General features: G+C 58.4%; 1 protein-coding gene across 2 annotated transcripts; it reads left to right on the top strand.

Annotated features, from left to right (window-relative positions):
* The first annotated feature begins 537 nt into the window (after positions 1-537).
* PPRC1 (PPARG related coactivator 1) lies at positions 538-13,002 on the top strand. Of its 2 annotated transcripts, none has more exons than XM_090145374.1 (14): positions 538-1,821; positions 4,027-4,167; positions 4,269-4,421; positions 4,615-4,731; positions 4,832-7,409; positions 7,681-7,734; positions 8,024-8,084; positions 8,306-8,373; positions 8,576-9,356; positions 10,456-10,635; positions 10,763-10,826; positions 11,012-11,133; positions 11,215-11,366; positions 11,536-13,001. In XM_090145374.1, exons 1-14 carry the CDS (start codon positions 1,792-1,794, stop codon positions 11,637-11,639), a joined length of 4,605 nt encoding a protein of 1,534 aa, XP_090001500.1. In that variant the 5' UTR covers positions 538-1,791; the 3' UTR covers positions 11,640-13,001. The 2 variants fall into 2 exon arrangements, with proteins under 2 accessions (XP_090001500.1, XP_031453455.2); XM_031597595.2 differs by lacking the exon at positions 538-1,821 and adding an exon at positions 1,850-2,098 and having other exon boundaries at positions 11,536-13,002.
* The last annotated feature ends 4,871 nt before the right edge of the window (positions 13,003-17,873 follow it).

The following is a 17,873-nucleotide window of genomic DNA, read 5'->3' as shown; positions in this document are numbered from 1 at the left end:
GCGCGGCGGCGCATGCGCGGGGATCTCCCCCCACCTCCTCCTCCTCCTCCTCCGCGGAGGCGCGCGTGCGTGCGTGCGTGCGTGCGCGCCCCTTCCCGCCGCCGTGCTCGCGCACGCACGGGGGCGCGCGCCCCCTTCCTCCCTCACGTCGGCCCCGGGGCGGGTGCCGCCATGTCGGGGCCGCGTCGCCGTGCGTAACCGCCGGGGTCGCTCCCGCCCGCGGCGCCCGGCTCTGCCCCGTGCCGGGCCGCGGCACCATCCGCGGGGCGCGGCGGAGAGGGAAGGCCCCTCCCTGCCCTGCCGCCGCTCCCGATGCCGCCCGGCGCCGCGCCGCCCGCGGGATCGGAGCCCCCGTCCCTGCTGGAAGAGCCGGTGCCCGCCCACCTGCGCCGGCCGGGTGGGATCCGCGCTCCTCTCCGCTGCGTTTCGGCGTCACGTGGCTCTGAGCCCCCTTTGCGGGCTGCTCCCGTTAAGCCCCGGGAAAGCGCCCGCGCGCCGGGCCGTAGCAGGGGAGGGAGGCCGCGGTGCGGAGCTGCGGTCCGACACGTGTGCTGTGGGGCATCGGCCCTGCGGAGCCCTGGCGTGTGCGGGCACGGGGCGCTGAGGTCACTTGGGAGAGGAGCGCTCCCACGCGGGGCCGCGGCCTCGGAGCAGGGCTGAGCAACCTGACCGGCTGTGCCTGCGTTTTCGCAGGACGTGAGAGGCTTGGGAGGTGCTGCGGGCCTGCAGGAGGAGGTGGACGAGGGGAGCTGCTCCCTTGCCACCGGCCTGCTTGATGCTGGGGGAGCATCAAACTCCTGCTCCGGGCGGGGGTGACGCGGGGAGAGCGGCCGCGGACAAAGGCCCTTGTGGCAGGGGGAAGGAAGCAGGCTCTGTCAGACCGGGCCCCGCTGGGGGGCCAGGTGCACGGGGATGAATAAAGCATCTCTGTCCTGTGATCCCACAGTGAAACGCAGCCCGGACAGGTCTCTCCCCTCACGGGGCAGATGGAGAGCCCAGGATGTTATCCTCCGGGATGTTATCCTCCACGACAGCCACTGGGATCCCGCGGCACAGCTCCCCAGAGCACATCCGTGCTGTGTGCTGGCTCCCATTACGCAGCCCGCCGCTACACCCCTGGGAGCTGAAGGAGAGCCTCAGGAGGTGACGGCACCCAGAGTGACTTCAGCCTTTTTTAACTTGGGGCACCAGGACAGAGCCGAACGCCCCAGTCTGACACTTGTGTGCATCCCTATACCAGCTGCGTGCCGTCCGTAGACAGTTAACATCGTGCATCGTTCTGCAGCCACCTCCCCTGCGAAGACAGGCGTATGGCTGGGGGACAGGGCAGAGCGGAGCTCCCGCAGCTCTTTGGGGTGGATGTGACCGGTCCAACACCGCACGTCTTTGCACCGTAGGGCAGAGAGGGGCCACGGGAGGCACCTTCCGTAGCAGTGCCGGGCACGGGCCGGTGCCGAGCAGCGCGATAGCGGGGGTATAACGTGGGACGCTCGGAGACGGCGAGGGCAAGCCCCACTCCGAGAAGGAGCGACCGCCGCCCAGCCCCGGCCCGGTTCCCCACGCCCACGTGGGCAGCAGAGCCGGCACCGCGGGAAAACGCGCTCCCGCCCCGCCCCTATTGGGCGCTTCCCGCCAGTGACGCCCGTGCCGCCCCGCCCCCCGCGCGCCACGGGGTGGGGCCGCTCCCTCAGCCCTCGCCCTCTATAAAGATGGCGGCGAAGTCACGGCGCCGCTCAGTACTCAAGATGGCCGCTTCGCGCCGCTGCCGCCCCCACTCGCCAGGCGTTCCCCATGGCGCGGCGCAGTGCCGGCGGCGAAGGGGTGCGCTCCCGGCGTGCCTTGCGCGGGGCGGGACGGCTCGGCGCGGTGGCTGCCGGGAGCTGTAGTGCGGGGCCGCCGGCGGTCACGTGTCGCGCCCGGCAGTGGCCGCGTTGGGAGCGGAGGCGCCAAGATGGCGGCGCTGCGGGGCGGAGCGGTGCTCCCCGCCGCCGGGGTCGGGGCCGGGGTCTGCGGCGCTTCGACCGGATCCGCCTCGCGGGGACCGGCGGGCGGCGGCGCCTCTCGCCAGCCACCTCTGCGCGCCGGTAGCCCCCTGCAGGTAGGCGGCGGGCGGCAGCGGCGGCGGCCGCGCCGTGACACGTGGAGGCCGGGGCGGCTCCCGCGGCTGCAGTACCACGTGTGCCGGTTGCGGGCCCGCGGCGCGGTGCTGCGGCCGTCCCGCAGGGGCTGCCTCGGGGCGGGGGCCGTAGGGAGGGTCCTCCGGAGGGTCCCCGCGGCTGCCGGTGCCGGCGGTGCGCGGGCAGCGGGCGGGTGCTGCCGTCGGCGCGGGCTCTGCGCGGTGTCAGCGGCCCGGGGGAACAGCGGGGGAACGGGAGGACGGGGCCGGCGGGTGCGTGGGGATCACTCGGGCGGGTCGGGCATTGGGGGGCTGTGCGTCCCTGCCCTTCCCGGCTCAGTGCCGTGCCGCAGACCGCCCCTCGCGTCACTGTCTCGTGTCCCTCGGCTGTGCCTGCGATGCGGTCCTCAGACTCCCGTCGAGATCCCTTGTCGTGCCTTCATCCCAATGCTCGGACAAGGCTGTAGGGAGACCCCCGCCCTTCGCACCGTAACGGCCATTGGGTACGGCGCTGCCTCCGTGCGCGGCGCTCCCCGACAGTCGCTGGAAGGGGCCGTGCCCTCCGCCGGAGCTCCCCGCCCTGCCCGGGGCGCAGCCGGGACACGCGTGTCCTTGCACAGCTCTGCGGGGCGAGCAGCTAGTGGGCGCGTTCCCGTGGCGCCTGTGACTTTGGTACGTGGGAGAGCCCTGCAGTGCGCTTGGCCCTCCCTTTGGGGCTACGGGCGTCCTATGCTTTCCCCGCTGATGATGCCCGATGCGCGCCGTGGGCGCAGTGTGCTCATTGCCCGTACCCATGCTTCGGCATCCCCGTGACTTTAAAGCCAGCCATGGGACCCAGCAGGGGCTCTGCAGGGAGCAGGCCGGGCGGGTTTGTGCCCCCGCCCCGACGCGAGGGCAGGAGGAGGTGCCCGGCCCCAGGTGGATCAAAGGGAGTCCCCGGGGAACGCGGGTGACTCAGGGCTGTGGGACTCCTGGCGAGGCACTGAGTCAAAGGGGAGCAGTGGGAGATGGCCTTCTCGCCGGCTGGAAAGGGCCCTGGGAGTGGGAGGGTTTGATTTCTCTCCACATGCTGGAAAGGACCCTGGGAATGTCATCAGTGGGCTGCATAATGCTGACCCCTGGGTGTGGGGCTGGGGTTTGACTGTTTTGGGGGAGGAAGGCTGCCTGGCAGCTCCCTGCCAGCTCTCCCAGGTCTCTGTCCTTGGGGCATTTCTTGTCCCCGGCTGTGTTATCTCTGCCAAAGCCCATCTGCAAGCAGGAACCCAAACACTGTCTCGTGCCGGCAAGACACCAATGCTGTGCCTCTGCTGCTGGCGGGGGCTGTTGTGCAGCCTTACCCCAATGTGCCAGGGGTCTGGGAAGGACAGAGGACCCAGGGTGCTGGGAATGAGCAGTAAGGAGCGTTTTTGATGCTGGGTCATGAGCACTGTCTGCTCAGAGCAGTGATGGTTCCAGCCCTGGCAGTGACAGCCGGATGCATCCCTGTTGCTGAGCCCTGCACATTTTGTAATGTTTTGGGCTTATCTGAAGCGCCAACAGCCAAAGCCAAAGGAGCATGTGATGGTCTGTGGGCCCAGGAGGGAAGTGTGCATCTCCCCTGCTCACTGGGCACGAGCAACATGCTATCAGACACATATGGGATGTGTTGGGCTTCATTCACTGTTCTTTACCAGTCCCAAAACTGCTGGGTGAGAGCTTTCAGTGTGGTGCCGCTTGTGATGGTGGAAAGGGGTCTGGGATTATTGGCACAGCACATTGTGGGGCCTCATGCAGTGGGGTGGGGTTGGTGTGAACCTCCCCAGAAAGCGAGGGATTAAGGTCCTTGTGGTGCTCTCTGACCTTCTTGCTCATTCAGAGGTGCGTGGTAATGGTTTGTGGAGTGCTGATCCATTTTACCCCACTTTCCGTAGTGTTTCTCCTTTGAGGAGGATGACCTGAACTTGTCGCTGGATACAGAAGCCATCCCAGAGGCTGAGGAGATCCTGGGGACAATGCAGAACTACCTTGACTCCTCCGTCATCTCCATCATCGAGGACCTGTCCCTAAGTGAGGTGGGTCCCTGTGAATGGTGGTGGTCTGGGCCACTCTAGGGCCCTGCTGCCCCACAGCTGTGCCCTAGTGTCCTCTGAGCTAGCACCCGCTCTTCCTGCAGGGCAAGGCCTGCCTGGATGCACAGAATGAGCTGTCCCTGCTCACTGCCATCACGGAGATCCTGGACAGCACAGATGATGAGACCCTGTCCCCCTTTGACACCATTGTGGACACAGAGCTGCTGACCTCGCTGCGGGAGCGGGAGAACCCCTCGGTGAGTGGTGGGGCCTCTCCTTCAACTTAAAATGCCCTTCTGAGCCTTCAGGTGTGGCATTTGGTAGGGTGGGATATTCACAGGAGGCTCAGGAGCTCCATGCCAGTCTGCACAGCCAGCCTGGGGTGAGGTGAGAACGTTGTTGGGAGCTCTGTACCTTCCATGCATCATCCTCCATCCATCTCTCCGCCAGTTCCAGAAGTTTCTCAGCCTATCCCGGCCAGTTCTTGAGTGCAAGAGCCCTGCCTTGGAGCAGCCCAAGGGTCTCTGGTCCCTCAGCAGCGGTGGCAGCATAGCTGAAGCTGGGAAGGTGAGCAAGGAGAGCTGGTTCAGGGGTGGTGATGACCCAAGTGCAGCTGGGAGAGAGTAAGTGGTGGGAGCTGACGTGAGCTCTGGTTTCCCCTTTCCAGACTGATGTGGACTTGGCCTGGGACTGCATTGCTCACAGCCTGGAGGACCCATCACCACCAAAGAAGCAAACCTGCAGCACCCCGCGGGTGGAGAGGAAGCAGGGGTGGCCCCGTGCCCATGAGCAGCTCCCCCTGCAGCGTAGTGATGGGGAGGAGGAAGATGAGGAGGCTGCCTCCAGCCCGGAGCTGGACAGCAGCTTGGAGGCTGCAGAGTTCTCCATCAGTGTGCCCGAGGTGGTGGCAGAGGAGCACGAAGACCCCTGTGTCATCAACACAGGTGATGTGTCACTGAGTGAGCTGGTGAAGTCCATGCACCCCTACTGCCTGCCCACCTTCACTGTGTGTGTGGACCCTGAGAGCGAGCCCATGGCCAAGGAGCTACTGAGCGGTCCTGTTGTGCTGGAGATCGTACCCAGGGAAGGTGAGAACATGGAGATCCCTGTGGTGCTGCAGTCACTGGCCCCCAGCTTCCCTGACCTGGAGCCCCAGCTACTGGGCACAGAGGGCAACGCAGAGTCAATCCCGGTGCACGGAGAGATGTCAGGAGATCCAGCACCTGAAACTGGAATGGAGGAGGAGGAGAAACCACCTGGGCAGGAGCCCTCATGCACAGCCCTGGACAGCAAGACCCCTGTGGAGACTGCAGTGAGCAGCAAGCGTGAGATTTGTGAGAAGGGACGTGGCCGTGAGAGAGCAAGGAAGAGTAGGAAAAAGAAAGTGGAGGAAGGCCCGAGTCAGGAGGGCCAGCCAGGCAGAGACTGCATGGCACACCGGCTGCGCTCAGGCAGGTCACGGCGGGCAGCACGGCCCTCACTGCAGGTCTCTGACTTCCTGGCACGGCAACTGGAGCAAGCACGGAAGGAGGGGCAGATGGAGCTGCATGCTGAGCGGGCACCACAGCCACGTGGCCGCCCCCGGGGCATGGCAGGGACCTCCCTGCCCACGAAGGAGCCCCCGGAGCTGCCAAAAGAGTTGGAGCCAGAAATGACAGGCACAGTGCTGGAGAAGGGTGAGACTGCAGTGCCTGTGGAGAAAACCACAGAGGAGCCACTAGCAGCGAAGCAACCCAGCGCGGTGGAGCAGGAGGACAAAGGGGCTGAACAGCCAGATGTTGAGATGCCGAAGCAGGATGTAGGCATGGAGCCCCCCCAGAGAGTGCCCACAGCAGAGCCAAGTGAGACCCTGCCCAAGGAGCCCAAGCCCAAGGCCCTGAGCCTAAGGGAGTATCGCATGCGCATGCAGCACCGCCAGTCCAGCATGGGCAGTGGGAAGGAGGGCAAGAAGGAAGCAGCCAGCAAGTGGCCCAGTGTCCCTGAGCCTCCCACCGAGCTGGCAGACATTCCCTGCCTGGTGGCACCTGCACGCCCACCCACTGAAACACCTAGGGCTCAGAAGAGCCTGGAGAAATCAGCGAGTTCCCCTGCTGGGCCTCCTCCTGCCAGCAAAGCACCTGCAGCCCCAGCTCCAGCGCCAGCCCCGGCTCCAGCACCAGCTCCAGCACCTGCCTCAGCCCCACCTCCTCCAGTGACACCAGTACCTTTTGTTGCACCTACCATGCCCCCAGCTGCTGGGGCAGCTCCCCCTGGGATGCCACCACCGGCCACTACTGGTGCTTATGCCGTGTATCCATCTGTGCCCTCCTGGCCCTGCTTTGGTCCGCAGCCCCTGGGCTGCCACGCTTTGCCCCCACCACCTGGCGCTGGGCCCCCTGGCACTTTCCACATGGTGCCTGGCCTCCCGCCCCCACCCATGTCCTGGCCCCCGCCGGCCCTGCCCCCCCCACCACCTTTCATCCCCGGTGGCCCCTATGGCCCCGTGGGCTGGGCCCCCCCATCCTACTGGCCAGGCATTCCCATTCCACCACCTCCAGTGCCTCCTTTGGCATACGGTGATCCTGCACTGCAGGGTGCAGTGGCCTCTTCGGTCCCGGCTGGTGGCCGCCCCAGCACAGCCCTCCTGCATGGGCAGTCTCCCCCAGCCCCGGAGCTGCCAGCTATCCCTGTGCAGCCATCCCCAGGCAGTGAGATGGGGACTGCAGGCAGCCAGGCCAGACCAGGGGTCAGCAGGGTGTTAAATCCTCAGAGGCAGGCACGTTTGGTGGTGGAGAGTTCCTTCCCCAAGGGACCCTCAGCCCTGGCCCCCACCCAGCCACTAGTAACTCCGTCGGGTGCTGCTGCCCAGCCCAGCATGGTCCCTCCTGCAGCACCAGCTCCAAATGTGCCTGCTCCCACCCAAACCTTGGAGGAGCTCCCACCTGCAGCACCCATCCAGCTCTCAAAGGCCCCCCTGGCTGTCGTTCCTGCAGAGGTGTCAGCTGCTGCTGTCCCTGCTGGGGGGTCCCCTGGCACCTACCTTACAGAGGAGGCTGTGGGGCCAGCCAAGACCCCGGTGGACAAGACCCCACTGGAGCCACCCAGCCACAAGCCCATCACCCAGCCTCTAGCACCGCCACCAAAACCATGCCGGGAGAGCAGCAAGCCGCCCGCTGCACGGCCCTGGAGGCACCAACCCCTCATCAGCCCTGCACAGCCCAGCGACAGCAACCAGGACATTGTGCAGGCCTTCATCAGTGAGATTGGTGAGTGGGGGGCTGCCGGGACTGCTTCCAGCTGCTTCTCTGCAGTGGGGTGAGGGTGACAAAGCTGTGTCTGTGGGCTTGGCCAGTGTGTTTGACAGTCTTGTAAATCCTCATTGCCTGCAGCCTAGGCTTTTACTGTGCCTGAACTGGTTCTTTTGGGACTGCAGAGCTCCCGTCCCTGCTGTGGGAGGCACTGAAGCTGCTGTAGCTTGAAGCGTGCCCAGGGGAAGAGGGTGGAGGCAAAACTGACCTGTGCTCTCTCCTGGTCCAGGGATTGAAGCTGCCGACTTGTCCAGCCTGCTGGAGCAGTTTGAGAAATCTGAAGGTGAGGATGCAGCATGTTGTTCCCTGTAGGGTCTTCTGTGTCCTTGTGCTGCATGTGCTCCTAAAGTGGTGGTACCTTGTCCAGGGGCTTCTCTGCCTGTGTTTCCTTTTTGTCCTGAGTCAGTTGTTCAGAGATCTCTGGGGCAGCTGAGGAGATGGTGATGGAAGAAAAGTGGGGAAAGAAAAGGCGAAAGTTCTACAGAGAGCCAGGATGCCTTGAAACCTTTCTCATGTTCACAGTCTGTCTGCTGCCCTCCAGCTTTGCTCTCACCCACCCACTCTCTTTTCAGCCAAGAAGGAGGAGGCTCCGGTGCAGCCCCCTGAGGAAAGGCGGCCAGCGAGGAGTGCTGGGTGAGTACAGGGTTCTCTGTGCCCCTCAGCATGGAGCCCTGGGGCAGCCCTGAGCTGTTCAGTCCTGGCAGAGTGTTGTAGGACTGGGATCTGCAAGGTCTGTCTTTGCAGCTCTTGGATATTGTGTACCTCCTATTCAGGCAGCTTGGGTGGGTATGAGTGTCCCTGAGAGCAGAATCTGGAGGCAGCTGCTTCTTACAGAGCTCCTTTCCCCTTCTCAGGTCGGAGCCCCAGCCAGAGAGGAAGCCCCCGGACAGCCTACAGGCCTCGGAGCTGGCCAACGTGGCAGGTGATGCCCAGGAGAGGGGAGGGGAGCACCTGGAGCCTTATCATGGGCTTTTGTGGGGTTGGGAGCTGCCTGGAGGGGAACCCAAGGCTTGAGGGGAGCTGGGAGCTTCGGTGAGGTCTCCAGCCAGGTGGACTGCAATGAGGGGTGCTCCTCTTTTCTTCATCAGGATCCCCTTCCTAACAGCTCTGTGCTACTCTCGCAGGGCTCACCCCCCCGGCGACCCCTCCCCACCAGCTCTGGAAACCGCTGCCCACTGTCTCGCTGCTGGCCAAGACCAAGTCACCTGTCTCGGCACCTCAGGAAGGGAGTCAGAGGACCATCAAGCTCACAAAACCTAAACCCCTGCCCCAGAGCAAGCTCCAGGGGAGGACCCCAGCACCTGGCAGCGCAGCCCCCAGCCACGTCTGCTCAGGTGACCATGACTACTGCATCCCACGCACAACACGCCTGGAGAACAGCAGCATTGCTGGCACGCAGCCCCCTGCCACCGAGACCGGCTCCCGCTGGAACGTCAAACACCACCGGGACATCACCATCAAGCCCATCTCCTCCTTAACCAAACGGACGCTGGACCAGCCCAAGCCGGCCCCCACCACTTCAGTGGGGCCCAGCCAGGAGTCCCCGGGGGCTGCCTGCCCAACCCCCCTGGATTATCGGACTAGCGTCCCCAGCAAGGCTGTCACTGGGGGTGGCAGCCCCGCCACCTCAGTGCTCCTGTCCCCAGCTGCATCTCCCTGCCGGGACCAGGAGGTGTGGACCCCTAGCACCCAGCCTGGCCGTGTCGCTGCCAAGAAGTCCCTGCGCTGCTACCGGAGACCACAGGACTCGCCCAGCCCCTCTGCGGGCAGCTGGAGGGCCAGCCGCAGCCGGGCCAGCCGCTCCTTCAGTTCCAGCTCGGATGGAGCTAGCGAGTCTTCATCATCATCCTCATCCTCCCGATCCCGGTCACGGTCACTGTCCCCACCGCCCAAGCGGTGGCGAGGGTAAGTGGCAGAGTGGTGTCGACTTGCTCTTTGGGTGTTGCCTGATCTTTTGCAAAGGTGTTTCTCTGTGGTCCCTCTGAAGGGGTGAGCAGCTAAACAGTTAGAGGTGTCTGAGTCCTCCCTCTGGGCAAGGCCTCCTTGCCCTTCCTGGAGCCCCACCATGTACTAGCGCACATGTGAGCCCTTGGTTATGCCTTTTGGGTGCTTTCTCTGGGATTAATGCAGGTGTTCGTACTGGTGCAACCCTAAATGTAGGAATGAGATAAGCTGCAGGCACAGCTGCTGGGGGCGAGCAGGGGAGCAACCCATCTGGGTTTGTTGTTCTGCTGCTTCCCCGCACTCCTTATCGAGGCATCTGCAGGGTAACTGTCTTTGGAGCCTTTGTGCATCTGGGTGTAGCAAGGATGTGTCCCTGCCACTCAACCCAGCTGGGCTGGGACTCCCTCTGCCCCCTTTTCCTGAACATTATACTGGGCAGTGTCCCTATGGATGATGCCAGCCTGACCTGCTGTCCCCCAAGAGCTATGTGGCAGTCCTTGGCCTTGGGTCTTGGGTTTGTCAATGGCAGGGGCCAGCTGTGGGCAGTGTGTGCACTTCGCTGCTGACTGGAGGCTGCGCAGCTTGGCCCTGGAGGGTTTGGGGTGCTGCCCCTTTGCCTGGAGTGGGTGAATGCCATGGCCCGTGGTGTGCATGGTTGGAGGCACTCGGCTCTTGACTGGGGTGGCTGCTGGGTGCTGTGCAGGTGCAGTGGCTCTGTTAGCATTGTGTGCCATGTAGAGTTCAGTGCAGCAGCAGCTCTACATTCTCTGGATCCTTACCTGGCTGCAGCCATGCTGAATGGTTCCCGTATACCCATATCTTGCTCTTCAGAGGTTGTACGATGAGATCCTATTCCATTTAGGCTGTGGGGTTTGGAGTAGCACCTTTGTACCCCCTGGCAAACGTGGGCAGATGTTTCTATAGCCAGGCTCACCCTGAGAATACTGATAGGTCCTGTCTATGTGCCGTGCTGGGTGTTTTGGTAGAATGGAGCTCTTTTGCTTCCCCAGAGCCTCGTGGTGCTGGACACAGGTGCTGAGTTTTCTCTTTTTCCCTCCAGGTACCGTTCAAGATGCTCCCACAGCTCGTCTTCCCGCTCCAGCTGTGGGTCGTGTGGCAGATCCCGAGACAGGTCCTCCTCTTCCTCCTCCTCATCCTCCTACTCCTCCCGGTCCCCATCCCGCAGGCAGTCCCGCTCCCGTTCGCCCTCTCCCTGCAGGAGGAGTAACAGACGAAGAAGGTGAGTGTGGTCCCTCTCACAGAATGCCTATTCCTTAGGCATCTCCCTTGTGTCTTGCTCCTGGGATCACTCTCTTCCAACATCTTCCTCAACCCTATAGCTCACAAGTTTATTTTCTGCTCTACAGATACAGTTACGATGCACAGGACCACTACCAAAGGCAGAGGATCCTCCAGAAGGAACGTGCAATAGTGAGTGGATTTAGGGATGTGGTTTAGTGGGTACAGTGGTGGTGGGTCAACGATTGTACTAGATGGTCTTAGAGGTCTTTTCCAGTATTGATGATTCTGTAAATGCTGGATGTGTTGTGGGGCTGGGAAGCTGGATCTGGGGCTCCTTAGATCATCAGCTCACAGGACGATGCCCCTGCCCGCAGGAGGAGCGGCGAGTTGTGTTCATTGGCAAGATCCCCAGCAGGATGACACGATCAGAACTGCGGCACCGCTTCTCAGTTTTTGGGGACATCGAGGAGTGCACCCTGCACTTCCGCTCTGAGGGGTAAGGGTTCTCCTTGGTCTTCCCCAGCTCCTCAAGAGGATGGTGTGACTGTGCCCATGCTCATCTCTTTCTTGCTTCCAGGGACAACTACGGCTTTGTCACCTATCGCTATGCTGAGGAGGCCTTCGCTGCCATTGAGAGCGGGCACAAGCTGCGACGCCCAGATGAGCAGCCCTTTGATCTGTGCTTTGGTGGCCGCCGGCAGTTCTGCAGGAGGAACTACGCCGACCTGGGTGAGTTGCACCCTAGATCCATTCCTTCCCACGTGCTTTGGGTGGGTGGTTGGATCCCCCCCAGCCCCATCCCTCCCTGCATTCTCTCCCAGCCCAGCACTGATTTTGGATGGCCAGACCTGTGCTGTCATCCCTATGGCTCAGGGCAGGCTCTTCCCATATCTTTCAGACTCCAACCGAGAGGATTTCGATCCAGCCCCTGTGAAGAGCAAGTTCGACTCGCTGGACTTCGACACGCTGCTGCGGCAGGCACAGCGCAGCCTGCGGAGGTAGCAGCAAGCACGGCGGAGCGCCCGCCCCCACTTTTATACTCAAATACAAAAGACAAAAAAAGTATGGAGAGAAAGATGAGGTTTTTAAGAAAAAGAAAAAGGAAAAAAATTTGTTTTATAACCAGTATTTAAGGAGGACGGGCAGTTTCCCATCAATTGAAAGGGCCTAGGTGAGTGGCAGCCTCGGGCTTGCCGAGCCGTGTAATAAATGTGGATGCCCAAACCCAGCTCTGCCTTGTCTCCTCCTTGGTGTGGCCCCTTGAGTGCTCAAGGTGGGCAGGAGGCTCTTTGGGTCTGGCCCTCGGACAGGAAAGGGCATAGGTACCTTTTAACACTGTGCGCTCCTTGGGTTTGGGATGTCTGGGAAGTGGGGCAGGATGGGGGTCGCCGAGGCACTCAAGTCCCTGTGTTAGCCCCTAAATGGCCTAACATGGGGTGAACAGGTTCTTTCTCTCAGCCTCTGGCTATCTGTAGGTTTTGGGACCACGTGCACCTCCCGTGGTGGCCACGCAGGGGCAGTACAAGATCCCCATCCACAGCTGCTCCAATGGGATGTTGGGGCTGCAGCCCTCCACCGTGGCAGCAGCACTGGGAACCACGTGTGCGAGGATGGTGATGTGTCCCCTTCCAGACTGCTGCTTGGTCGTCCTCCCGCTCACTGGGAGAGTGGTTTGACACCTTGTCCATTGAAGTAGAAGCTGTGACTGCAGAGAGGCTGCAGCCATCTGCACTCTACAGGGGATAGGGGTGATGGGCAGAGCACAAGATCCACCACTATGTGCATGGGCCTCTGGGAAGTGCAGTGATTTTGGAGAGGCACAGCCTTGCTCCTGTCTGCAACCTGGGTAGCATGAGCCCTGATTTAGCTCTGGGTGGGGGTCCTCCTGGAACCCAGGTATGTGGGGTGAAGCTCTGACGTGGTCTCCCTGCTTGCCTGGCCCTGGACTTTGCTCAGGGAAGAAATTGAGGAGGTGGCTGTATGCAGAGGGGTGTCAATGGGAATGCAGCTCTACAGAGCCCTTGGCTGGCCTTTGCACCCTGCTGAGTGAGGGGCTTTGGACACAATCAGATGTGTGTAGCAGAGCCTTATGGGGCCAGGAGGGAATTAGCCCCCATGGTTGCTGGGCATTCAGGCAGCCCCATGAGCACAGCATCACCCTGCATGCACATCCCTGGGCTGCACGTGGTCCCCTCTCCCTGCTCCTGTGGCTGAGGGAAAGCAGTGGGTGTGAAAGCGTTTGTGTTGCCAAAAGAATTAACACCCTGCTGTTGTGCCCTATAAATCTTTCAAGTGCTGGAGGCTGGCTTTATCCTCCTGCGTTGCAGTTTAATGGTTTCCGTTCGCAGTAACCTGGCTCTGTGTTCTGGGGTTATTGATTTAAAGTCTGTTGTGGAGGCTGTGAGAGCTGCAGAAAGGTGCTTTCCTGCTGCCCAGCTGGTGGCAAAGGCTCCTCAGACAAGGTTATTTGGGGCCTTGGGGGGTGTGGGTCGGCCAGGGCCAAGTACCCACATCACCATGGGGGGTGGGCAAGCTTGATAGGGCCTGACTTGTGATGCTCAGCATGAAAACACACAGACACCAACCACACTTTGCAGCACCCCTCATGGTCTGCGCAGCTTCCCTCCTCTGGGATCCCAGCCCTTGGGCTTCAGATTGACTCTGCTCCCCAAGCTCAGAAGTCCCCCCAAGAACTGAAAGGGGATGCTCATCCTGTTCCACGGCTCCAGCATCCCTGCTCTCCTACACCACTCACTCCAAATCCCCCTCTGGCCCTGGTGGACAGCCAAGAGTTGTGTGTGCTTTAAATCCGTGCAGCTGAGAGGTTCATTTCCATGCTCCCTCCTACAGCTGCTTGCAGACACCCTGTGTACTTTTGCTCACATTGGGATAGTCCTCTAGGGCCATCCCATAAGCAATTGTGTGTAAGGATGCAATGGATGTATTGTAGGTGCCTCTAAACCGAGTGCCTGCTCCAGCTACTAACCAGGTATTGCTAATGCTTCCTGAGTCCTATAGAAAAGTCTGCAGCTGTAATGTCCCAGGAAGCAAGGAGCGAGTGGCCAACAGATCTGCTGTCTGGTGGTAGCAAGGAATTTGTGAGAAAAATGGCACAGGATGTAGGAAATAGTCTCGAAGTTGGAGAAGTATTAAAAAAGAAGAAAAGAAAAAAGTAAAACTCTCAGAAAATGTAACCGCTGGGTTTTTTTTTTATCAGTCCAGGAAAATTCCCTCCTGACCCTAATCTGGCAGTAGTGCTAAGCCTTATGTGAGCAGACCTCTGGGAGTGTAATGCTGAGAGCACTGGGGCATGAGGTCCAGCACTGTCTCTAGTGCTTCAGAAGAAGGAATACCTCAGCACTCTTAGAAGCTAGTTAAGAAGGAAATGATTATTTCTTTATCTTCACATAGACCAGCAGAAGCCTGGAGGCCTGGGGCTGAAGCAGCACCTCCTTCAGGACACCTGGCCGGCCAGGAGCTGCAGCACGGGCTGTGTGCCCGTCAGCTGGGGCTGGTCTGTCTCAGTATCCACGCAGCTCACAGCCTTTGTGTGCAGTGGAGCTCATCCTTCCTGGATGCAGAGCTGCAAGGATATTCTGGAAGAAGTCTCCCAAAGCCTCATGCAATGGTGGTAATGTTTCTGTCTCTGCTAAAAATAACTTGTCTGATGCATCTGAGCATCACGCCATTCCTTTTTCAGAGAACCACACTGCTGTTTCACATTCATCCTTCAGTGTTTCCATTTCTTCAGTTTCCAGCAAATGTCTTCCCTCTGACATTTTGCTGAGTTTTGCTCCCTGTGTCACCACTGGGTGATGGTAAAACCCATTGCTGGGCTCTGACTGTGACTGGTTCCCCTCCGCAGCGCTCTCCGTGTGTTGCTGGGTGCCCACTCCTCCCTGCAGAGCTCCCAGGGCAACATTATTGCTTGCTAAAACCACAGCTGAAATAACGTTATGTTTCACTTCGTGATAAATCGATAAGGAAATTTGCCTTCTCTTTTGTTGGATACCTGAGCCCTGCCATTCTGCTGCTGTTTATTGCCTGGCATTCACTGGGAAATTAAAGGCTCCTATAATTGCACAATTTCTGCTCTGTATTCTTCTTGTAGCCTTAGAGACAGCACAGCGTATGTTCATGGCCATGCCTGGTGTGCACCCAGCCCCAGAAGACCCAGCCAGGGCCCTTCTGCTGCCCTTTCTCAGGACACAACCACACTATGGTGTCTCTAGTTTAACCTGAGAAGATGCTGCTTAGGTGACAACGGAGCCATAGGCTGCTGGGACAAATGGGCTTAGCACTGCCTGGCATGATGCTGTGGAGTTCCACGAGCCTGTAGGAAAATGCTACGTGGGGTGAACTGAGTGTGGCTGGAAGGCTCGCTCAGGAGGTGAGCTGTGAGGTTGTGAAATCGTGATCTTATCGGTACTCGTGGACAGGCTGCATTCCCAGGTGAGCACTGGGAACTGCATCTTTAAACAGCTTATTTTTAGAGACAGGAAGCGTGTGGAGAAGCGGCAAAAAATGCACTCGTGCTGTTACCTAGAGACAGCTGGGACTTGTCCTGAAGAAAGGAGCTCTCTGCCAAGCACCTGGGGGCAAAGGGATTCCCGCATGACACTTGTTTGCTACCACAAGGTTGCACAGGCTTAAAGAAGAAAGGTTAGCAGCTCAGGCCACGCAGCTTGAGAGGGTGTGCTTGGCAGTGTGAGTCAGGTCTCCTGAGGTGCACACAGCACACACGTGGTGCTGTGCTCTGAAGATGTAAGGACCAGATGACGTCTCTCTGTGGCACCTCAGGATGCAGCCCAGCACTGGGACACGGAGTGTGCACTTCTAATGCCTCTGGTTGAGTTTAGTGTAGGGTCATGGCACTTGGCGGGTTAAAAATATGAGTTAAGTGTACGATAGAAGATCATAACTTCTGGGAAAATGCAGAGTAAATGCATGAGGAACTAGCTCAGACTGTGCTTGAGCTTCCATAGGCTTTGAAGCCTGGCTATGGGGCAGCCAGACCACTTTGGTCCATTTTCACAAGTGGACAGGAGCACGGTGCTGCCAACTATCTCATGTAACTAAAGGGACCTGCAGGATGCGTCTGGCCGTGAACTGTAGCTGCCATCAGGGAACAATGAATAAGTCAGTGTCCTTCGGGTGCTGCTGGAGTCAGACTCCAAAGAAGGCAGTGCTATTAATGGCCTGGATCAAAGGAGTAGGTCAGAGCGGGACAGGATCTCCGGAGTGCCAGTAGCAACCGGGGGAAGGGGTGACAGCAGCCAGCATCACTTGCTGCTACGGACAGCTGCTCCCTTAATCCCCATCTCTATCAACATCTCTAAACATCTCCATGCAGGAGCAAGGTTGCTGAAGCAGCGGGCTCAGTTTTGTCTTTGCTCGCTCTCCCTCGTGCTGCTTTGGCTAGCAGCTAATTCCTAGTTGTAGGCTCTGGTGAAGTTGCCTCTCTTGGCTGTCCTTCCCTCAAAGTTTGCTGTTGGGCCCTCTGTTCCCTGTAGCCTTCCTCCTACTGCATAAAACATGTTTCTATTAGCAAGCATCTTGTTTTTAGCAAGCTGCAGTTCGAAAACGATTTTGGCTGGCCTAAATGTGTGGTGGGTATCTTATTTAACTTGCCAGAATTTGGGATTTTCTCTGCTTAATCTTTGGCCACAACTTACGCTTGTTGAAGGATGTCTTTTTTACTTCAGAATGCCTTCTTCACTCAGCTGTGCATCTGTGCCATATTTGGAGATAATTCTTCGTTAGCATATTTTGACTGATGGCATATTTGAAACTTTAAACACAGGGTCTCGGTGTCACTCATAAGCATTTTGTCCTCTCATCAGCTACTTCAAAATCCTTTTAAATTATTTCCCAAATTTTATACTTGTTGCCTTCTGAGGGAGAATGTACCCATCTCCTTTATTTCAGTTGCATTGCACTGCGTAGTACTTTTGTTCTCGCTTTTTCCTCTCGGCAGTGATGAATTTGAGCACATTGTGTTTGCTATGACAGAGTTACTGTTCACTCTTACATTTCTAACTGCCTCCCATGCACTACCCATGACTAACTCAAGAGTTCATTCTCCACTTGGTGCCTCTGAGAGGTCATTCTAAGAACCATTCAAGGCTAAAAATACTGTCTTTGCATCATTCTTTGACATGGCACCCACCCAGTCTATCTGGGGGTAATTAATATCTCCCATTATGAGTGTATTTTCTCCTCTGCCAATTGCACTAAGCCCTCCAACTGTTTTTCACTCCACTGTCCTAATCAGGTGGTCAGCAGTATGTACTCGGTGTTTCATGCATTTCGGTGCACAGATTCCTCTGATAGTCTAAACAAAATAAAGAGACTTCCAGCTGAGAGACCTCCCTCAACAAGCATTTTATGATCACTAATGGTTAAGATCAGCTCACCGTGTACAAAAACGTAGTTTTCCATATGCATTCTGGAATCCTTGATAGGTTGAAGGGTATGGTAATCATTCCCTATTTTCTTCCATCTCTATTCAGAGGCTGGCACTTCATTTGCTGGTTTTTACTTCTCAATGACCAAGACTGGCTTAAGTAGCAGATTGCACACAGCATTAAATAATGCAATGATTTCATATCTGGATTGCTTTGCAGTTCTTGGGTACTGGACACAGCCCCAGCAACAGCTTAAGGAGAATGGACCTTCTTAACCCCATCCTTTGCTTTGCTAACAGTACTTGCAAAATGCTTTAGATGCACACAGCACAGAGAAATACGTCATGTTTGGCTTTTAGGAGCATCTGAGTGTAAATTAAGGGTTTTATCTACTATTCTCCACTTGCTCTACTCATTTATTTATTTAATTATTTTGCTTGTTTCTAAACCCATTCTGAGACTTTTGGAGGTACAGCACTGGGCAGCCTCTGCTTATAAAGGAACAACTTTGGGCAGTATTTGCTGCAGGCAGCTGGGCACCTACCAGCTCTGTTCTGGTTTCAAGCGAAGGTTCCCACATCCCCTAGAAGCAGCGACAAGCTGACTTTGCTACACATTATAAGTTCAGGAGGAATCAGTTATAAGTGCACCTTGCTACATCTGCCCCTCCTTTTGTTACAAAGGTGACCTTTTCTAGTCTGACTGTTCAACCCGCCAGATTGCCTGTTTCTTCAATAGGAATAGACGCCCCTGTTAGCCCACCTTCCAAATCCATTCTTTTTTATTTACACAAACATTACAATTCCTGGTGGCACATTGTCTTCTGCAC

Source organism: Phasianus colchicus, chromosome 8, assembly GCF_987193195.1.
Source record: "Phasianus colchicus chromosome 8, bPhaCol1.hap1.1, whole genome shotgun sequence".
NCBI lineage: Eukaryota > Metazoa > Chordata > Aves > Galliformes > Phasianidae > Phasianus > Phasianus colchicus.
Note: the sequence above shows the minus strand (reverse complement) of the source record. Positions and strands in the feature narration are given on the sequence as shown.

Bases quoted from the DNA above. Each gene is read 5' to 3' on its own strand.
- PPRC1 (XM_031597595.2), top strand. From the start codon at position 1,952: ATGGCGGCGCTGCGGGGCGGAGCGGTGCTCCCCGCCGCCGGGGTCGGG. The intron at 4,422-4,614 runs GTGAGTGGTGGG...TCTCTCCGCCAG, and splicing joins GGGAGCGGGAGAACCCCTCG to TTCCAGAAGTTTCTCAGCCT. The intron at 8,374-8,575 runs GTGATGCCCAGG...CTACTCTCGCAG, and splicing joins GGAGCTGGCCAACGTGGCAG to GGCTCACCCCCCCGGCGACC.